The sequence below is a fragment of the Ursus maritimus genome, unplaced genomic scaffold, assembly GCF_017311325.1.
Source record: "Ursus maritimus isolate PB19 unplaced genomic scaffold, ASM1731132v1 scaffold_19, whole genome shotgun sequence".
Lineage (NCBI taxonomy): Eukaryota > Metazoa > Chordata > Mammalia > Carnivora > Ursidae > Ursus > Ursus maritimus.
The window spans coordinates 51,432,437-51,439,656 of NW_024424341.1; the positions used below are offsets into that span (position 1 = coordinate 51,432,437).

The 7,220-nt window shown below is 58.1% G+C and overlaps 2 protein-coding genes across 3 annotated transcripts in view; both read left to right on the top strand.

Annotated features, from left to right (window-relative positions):
• Positions 1–6,437, top strand: part of SPTBN4 (spectrin beta, non-erythrocytic 4) — a 67,949-nt gene extending 61,512 nt beyond the window's left edge. The window contains 6 exon segments of the mRNA XM_040633991.1: positions 65–684; positions 1,685–1,754; positions 2,335–2,627; positions 3,806–3,979; positions 4,125–4,167; positions 5,384–6,437. Coding sequence (XP_040489925.1) covers positions 65–684; positions 1,685–1,754; positions 2,335–2,627; positions 3,806–3,979; positions 4,125–4,167; positions 5,384–5,542 — 1,359 coding nt within the window. The 3' untranslated portion in view covers positions 5,543–6,437.
• A 364-nt stretch (positions 6,438–6,801) lies between these two features.
• Positions 6,802–7,220, top strand: part of SHKBP1 (SH3KBP1 binding protein 1) — a 10,996-nt gene continuing 10,577 nt past the window's right edge. Inside the window, exons 1-2 of one of the 2 annotated variants that reach the window (XM_040633992.1) lie at positions 6,802–6,959; positions 7,166–7,216. In XM_040633992.1, the coding sequence (XP_040489926.1) occupies positions 6,874–6,959; positions 7,166–7,216 (137 nt within the window). In that variant the 5' untranslated portion in view covers positions 6,802–6,873. The remainder of the gene's footprint in view (positions 6,960–7,165; positions 7,217–7,220) is intronic. The other variant, XM_040633993.1, reaches the window with a different exon arrangement.

Genomic DNA, 7,220 nt, shown 5'->3' on the forward strand with positions numbered 1-7,220 from the left:
CCCCCCCCCCCCCCCCCCCACGCACACATGCCACTTTACCTGACCCTGATCTCTCCGTTCCCAGATAGAAAAACTCAAGGCGGAACAGAGCAAGCAGCCCCCCACCCCCCTGCTGGGGCGCAAGTTCTTTGGAGACCCCACGGAACTGGCGGCCAAGGCAGCGCCCCTCCTACGGCCAGGGGGCTACGAGAGAGGCTTGGAGCCCCTGGCCCGCCGGGCCTCGGACACTCTGTCGGCGGAGGTGCGGACCCGGGTGGGGTACGTGCGCCAGGAGCTCAAGCCCGAGCGCCTCCAGCCGCGCATCGACCGGCTGCCGGAGATCCCCGGGAGAGTGGAGACCCCGGCCCCGCCGGCCGCACCAGAGGATGCGGCGGAGACCCCCGGGGCCCTGGCGGCGGCGGAGCAGGTCCGGCCGCGGCCGGACCGCCAGGAGTCAGCTGATCGCCCGGAGGAGTTACCCAGGAGGCGGCGACCGGAGCGGCAGGAATCGGCTGATCAATCCGAGGAGGCTGCGCGGAGACGACGGCCAGAGCGGCAGGAGTCTGCGGAGCACGAGGCGGCACATAGCCTCACCCTGGGCCGCTACGAGCAGATGGAGCGGCGGCGCGAGCGGCGTGAGCGGCGGTTGGAGAGACAGGAGTCCAGCGAACAGGAGATGCCGACCAGAGGAGAGCTGGCCAAGGGGTGAGGCCCCATGTGCGCGGGGAGTGAGGGAAAGGGGACGCAAAGAGCTCCAGGAGCCACGCAGGCCCAGTGGGGAGGGCTTCCAGGGCTCAGAACTGCTTAAGATACTGTCCCGGTACTCCTTTTGCAGAGGGGTAAGCTGGGGCTGAAAGAGGTTGGAAGAGGTGGCCCTTGTCCCACAGCTTAGGTGACCTGGGCAGGGATTTTATCCCTTCTGCACCTCAGTTTCTCTACTGGGCTAGTGGAGGAACCATCTTCTCCCTGATCGGAGATAAGACCCTTTATCACAGTTTCTTTCATAAATGGGGCTGCTGTCATCTCCATTTTGTGGATGGGGACCCTAAGGCTCAAAAAGGGCAAATCACTCAGTATGGATGAAGCAGGACTGGAACTCAGGCCTTTCAGGCCCCAGTGTTTAAACTAGAGTGTGATCTAATCAGCTGCATTGATCTAATCAGCTGCATCCCCAGAAGGAGGCCTTTGGTCAAATAGGTTTTGGAGACAATGACTTCTTGACTCCTTCTTAATTTTGTATATCATGAACAGTTGCTGAGTCCCCCATTTCATGTGTGGTTTGTGCTGAGGAGAACAGTGACCAAACCAGCCTCAGCCCTGCTTTCATGGAGATCACAGTCCAGTGGGGGAAACAGACTTGTCACTGGATAGTGACGACCCAGAATGATCAGGGCATGGATGGAACAAGTTCAGGGGGCTTGGGAGCTCAGGGGGTGGGTAGAAGAAGACAACATAAAGTTCAAAGGCTTGAAGACACCGGTTTGCATTTTTCTCTAGTTAAAACTCAAAGGAGAGGTTCTGGCCTCCATTCAGCAGACATGTCCCAAGTATGGTGTGTAAGGCAAGCATCTCAGAAGGGCGGCTGCGGAAGTGGACAGGGGCTTGGCATCTCAGGCTAAGAGGTGGAGGCTCTTCCCGGCAACCAGGCTGGTCCCTGGGAGAGGGCACCCCAGTTCCATTGGGTCTTTCGGCCTCCCCCTCCCAGGAAGGCCACCCTGGCTGACATTGTGGAGCAGCTGCAGGAGAAAGAAGCAGGCCCAGGGCTCCCTGTTGGGGTAAGTTGAGCCTCAGGATGGGTGGGGGTATGGGGAACCCTCTCCTCAGCAGGAATCAGGACCCAGAAACACCAATGCCTAGCCCTGCTTTCCCCAGATATGAACCCTGCAGAGATTCTCAGGGGATGATGGAGAGCTCCCCCAGATGCCTCCTACAATCTGAAAATTTCTCCTTTAGAAAAATAAGGCCACCAGCCTAAGAAGACTCCTACCCCCCTCTCTACACACAGACTCCACACTCCTCCCACATCAGTCCCGGGGTCTCCGATATCCTCACAGACACACACACAGAAGTCCCAGATTCCTCCTACAGACAGCTGGGACACCAACCTGCCTACATCCCCGCCTCCACAGAGCTAGAACTTTCCTCCCCAAGACCCAGAGCGATTCCAAACCTAGAAGTCCTGACAGTCTCATTCGCAACACCGAGGGGTTCCCTAAAAGTTAAATCTCCAGCCCTGAGGTCCTCCCATACTCGCCTCCAAGACAGGTGGGACCCCCAGACCCGCGAGTCCCCCAGACAGATGGCCCCAACACCCCCCCTATGGACAGCACCCCTCTTCCCCCTCCCTTCACACAGCCGTCGCTGCCTCAGCCTCGCGAGCTTCCCCCAGGCCGCCTGCCCAACGGGCTTGAGCCGCCCGAGCGGACACCTCGGCCGGACCGGCCGCGGGCGCGGGACCGGCCCAAGCCGCGACGGCGGCCGCGGCCCCGAGAGGGTGGTGAGGGCGGGGGAAGCCGGCGCTCGCGCTCGGCCCCGGCCCAGGGCGGCTCCGCCCCCGCGCCTCCGCCACCGCCCACTCACACAGTGCAGCACGAGGGCTTCCTGCTGCGCAAGCGCGAGCTCGACGCTAACCGCAAGTCGTCCAACCGGTGAGCGTGTGGGCGGGGTTTTGGAAGGCGGGTTCCCAAACTCAGAGTATCCAATAAGCGAATAGATGGGGCCTGAGGAGGGGGGTGGTACTAACTTCAGGGAATCCAAAGGGTGGTGGGAGTAGGCGGGGCCTGAAGAGGGGCGGGGTTTAACGTCAAGGACTCAAATCTATAAACTGGAGGAGCGGGGCTTAAACTTGTGTTCATTGGGCGAAGGGGTGGAGCTTAGGTGGGAGCGGGATCGGAAGAAAGTGTTCCGAGTGCCAGTAAGTTGCAACCCAAATTCCTAGCAATCAATTCAGGAGTTAACTAGAGCTAAGAGTAAGTTGGATGTGGGGTCCGGTCTACAGGGTTCCAATAGCTTGTGAGGGGGAGCCTGCAGAGGTGATCCAACCAATGAACGGGGTGGGTCCACCCTCGAAGTTTCAAATTGTTGCTGGGGTGGGCGGGAGAGGTCTGAAAGGGGGCAGAGCCCAAACTCTGAGGTCTGAGGTGGGGGGCGCATATAGGGGTCCAAAGAGTCACGTGCTTATTCTTGGAGTCCGGCTCATGGTTGTCCAAACCTTTTTTGTCCAATTGGGAGGCAGAATCTGGGGAGAGGTGGAGCCAAAAAGGGAAGTGTTGGCCCACAAGCAGAGTGAGGTCTAGACCCAAGATACAGGTGAAATGGAAGGAACAGGTTGAGATTTTGCTTTGAGGCAGTCCTTGTCTCTTGTGGCAAGGCCAAGGTGGTGATAAAGGGACACCTTCGGTGTATTTCACTCTTGAGAGACCTCCTCCTCCGTTGAGGCTTTGGCTGAATGGGGAGATAGGAATTCCTCATTCCGGCCACTGGACCAATAGATCTCTTTTCAGGGGATTTCATGGTGGGTGGAGGAGAGGCAAGGAACATGCCCAAGCAAAGGCTTATGGAGAAGACCGCTTAAGTCTTACCTTCAGGAAATTCAGCATGGGAGGGGATGTGGAAGGGCAACCCCAGCAGGCTTGGAACCAAGAGTCTTAGATTCTCCCCTCAGCTCAGGAACGCCATAAGGAAGAGCATCCTGGACATAGGGCCCAACTAGGGCAAAGGCCCAGAGGAAGGAAGGGTCGGACCTTTTCAGCCATGAAGGGTATTAATGAAGAGTTCCCAGGCAGAGTTCTGTGACTCTGCCTTGAGCCCCATATCGTCGCCCCAGGTCGTGGGTGAGCCTGTACTGCGTGCTCAGCAAAGGGGAGCTGGGCTTCTACAAGGACGCCAAGGGCCCGGCGTCTGGGGGCACACACGGCGGGGAGCCACTGCTCAGCCTGCACAAGGCCACCAGCGAGGTGGCTAGTGACTACAAGAAAAAGAAGCACGTCTTCAAGCTCCAGTGAGCCCCCCAATGGGCAAGAGGGAGGGATCCGAGGCCCAACTTCCCCCTCCCAGCAATACCCTGCTCCCCTGGAGGCTAGTTGGTGGACGGGTGGGCCGGGCCCCTGCCCCAGAGTCCCCAAGTCCTGTGTCCCTTCCTACAGGACCCAGGATGGCAGCGAGTTTTTGCTCCAGGCTAAAGATGAGGTGAGATCTGGTCCTTTCTCTTCCCTGTCGGGACCTCAAGAACTACCTGGCTAGCTGGTTCCTGGCCCAGAGCAGTGGAGCTGTGAGCCAGAAACACAAGCCAGAGTCACCAGGCTGTGATGGGAAAGGCCACTGGCAGTGAGAGCCCAGAGGAAGTTCCTAACCTATGGAGGCAGGGGGTGGGGGGTGGGGCAGAGATCAGGAGGGCTGCCTGGAGGTCCCAGGACAAAGTCCATCCTCCTTGCCTTGGCCTCTGAGAAGACCCTGGAAAGATAAGAGGTGGGAGTTAGCTAAAAAGGGATGATACAGACAGAGAGAACTGCCAAGTGCAGAGAACTAGAGGTGTGGAAATGCAAAGTATTAACTGTGCTGGTGGAGGGTTCAAGGAGGAAGGAGCCCAGAAAGGTTCCCAGGGGCTGTATCTCACAGAGCATTGTGAGCCATTTGGAGGAGGTTGGAGTTTGTCCTGAGGGCACTGGGGAGCCATGGTAGACTTTTGAGCAAGATGAGGTGGGTGGAGGTTGCAGTGATGTATAAGAGCCTTTGGCAACAGTGTGCAGCGTAGACTGGGGGGAGGGAGAGGGCAGGTGTGAAGCCCAGGAGGCAACCAGGACAGGGACCCACATGGGAAGGCGCAAGGCTGGACCCCAGCTGGCCTGTGGGAGGGAAGGAGATGGCTGAGGGTGAACCTTAGGACTGGGGCTAAGGGGAGAGGTCAGGGGAGGAGGAGCAGGCATGGAGGTGGTTTAAAGAGATGTTGAAAATAATAATGCTTATTATCTCATTCATCCTTACAAGAGGCTCTGGAGTAGGCCTGTATTCTCTCCATGCCTTCTTATTTTTAAAATGGAGATAAAAATAGTTTTCCATTCTAGGGTTCTTGTGAGAAGTAAGTTGATACATATAGGGCCACTTCCGTGGTCTGGTGAATGTCAGTGCTCTATAAATGTCTGCTGATGTTATTGGTTTTTGTTGTTTATCTTTATAGTGGGAATTTGATATAATCCTATTGCATAGGATTAAGTGAATTAATCCACAGAAGCACTTAGAACAGAGCCTGGCACATAGTAAGGGCTATGTAACTGTTTGCATTATTATTATTAACCCATTTAAGATTGGAAAACTGAAGTTCAGAGGGCAGTCTGATTCTAGGCTCCTCTATTACCCAGTCTCCCTTCCTCCAAATCCGGACTCTGTGCCCTGTTTCTCTCTCCAGGAGGAGATGAACGGCTGGCTGGAGGCTGTGGCCGCTTCCGTGGGAGAGCACGCTGAGATAGTCCGCTGGGGACAGACACTACCCACCACGTCCTCCACAGACGAGGGCAACCCCAAGCGAGAGGCCGGGGAGCGCAGGGCCAGCGGGCGCCGGAAGTGACTTCCCACCCCCTGGGCCTGACACACATCCCCGCCCCTTCTCTCAGCACTGTGGGCACAAAGACACTTTCTCTTCTGCGGGGGCGGGAGCCCCTGGTTCCACCAACACTGCGGACGCGCCAAGATGGGCACTGGAAAGGAGTGGACTTCTCCTGCACTCCAGGAAGTGGTGGGGGGATTGCTGCCCCTATAGCCATATCTCGGCCCCTTCCTGCTCGCCACCCCACCCCAGGTGCTGGGGCTCCATTATTTTTATGCAATAACTGAGTTGGGGGGGGCGGGTAAAGGGGCCAGTTGAGCCAAGCCCCCTGCCCAGATCTCCAGATCTTGCCCCAAGAAGCTGGGGTGGTAGGGGCGATATTCCTGCCCCCCTCTCCGCCCTAGGGATGGGCACGGGGCCGCTGGTGAGGTCCCCTGGACCATCCAGGGTGCTAGGGGGTGGGGAGGGGACGCCTCCTCCCCGCCTTTACCTCACTTCCAATGCTGCCTTGATCTCTGTCTGGGAAGGGGGAGTGCAGGGGCCTTGGCCCCTGCACTCTGCCGTCTCAGAGCCATGCGGTTAATTCCTGACTTAGTTTATTTTTGCAAAACGTCGACCTCCTCCTCCCCTGCCCCGCATCCGCGAAGGCTTTTAATGGGAGGGGCGTCAAAGCTCAAAACTGTCTTCCTCTCTCCTCCCCCCTCCAGAGGTAAATGCCACTTTGTGAGGGGAGGGGCGAGGGGAAGCCCTCCCCCCCCCGCATGCTTCTGGCAGGAGCACCTCCCTAGGGAGTGGGGGAACCGGGTTGTGGGCAGCCCCCATGGCCGCCTGGAGGAGACGCTGGGGCTCGGGGGTGTGGGGCGGTGTGGCAGGCGCACACTGTATGTACCCATAATAAATCCTTTGGCTTTGACGGTCTATGCCGGTTTGTTCGCGTTTCATGGGCTGCGCCTGGGAGGATGTGTGGGGCAGGTTGGAGGGGGCTGCTCAGGGAAAGACTGCAGCTGCAGAGAACACTTAGATGTCCTCTTGGTATGTACCAATTTCAGGAACTAAACACATGTCCCCAACGAAACACCTAGATTCTATTCTTAAAATGGTAACCTGAAGGATAGAGGAATGTTTTGCTAGCCCTTGTACCTAAACTTCCCCAAAGAGGCCTTGCGGTACGCCCCGTCCAGCACAGGAAAGGCGGGTCCCTTTAAGGAGGCGGAGAATTTAACTGCGACGGGTGAGCTCTTTGCCCAATCGCCGGCGACTCCTGGTGTCTCCAGGCCAATGAGCAGGCGGTGGGGGCGGGGCCGAGTACAGACCCGGAAGCGGGTGCTGGCCGGCCGGCTCGCCCGAGGGCCATGGCAGACGCGGCTCCTGCAACCGAGGGGATCCCAGGTCGGGGGCCTCCCGGGGAGGTGATTCATCTGAACGTGGGAGGCAAGAGGTGAGTGTAGGATATTCCTGAAGCCCCACGTCGGGGGCGGGGAGTGGAATGGGAGTACCCGCCTCTCCCGGGGGGAATCCTTGTCCATCAAGGATTGCTCCGCCTCTTGCTGAAGGCGAGAGTGCCTGGACTGGCGCCGTGGGGTAGGGAGCCACATTCCTTACCCTTCCTCCAACCCTTCACGTCTGCTCACTTTCCCCTCTTAGATTCAGTACCTCTCGCCAGACCCTCACCTGGATCCCAGACTCCTTCTTCTCCTGC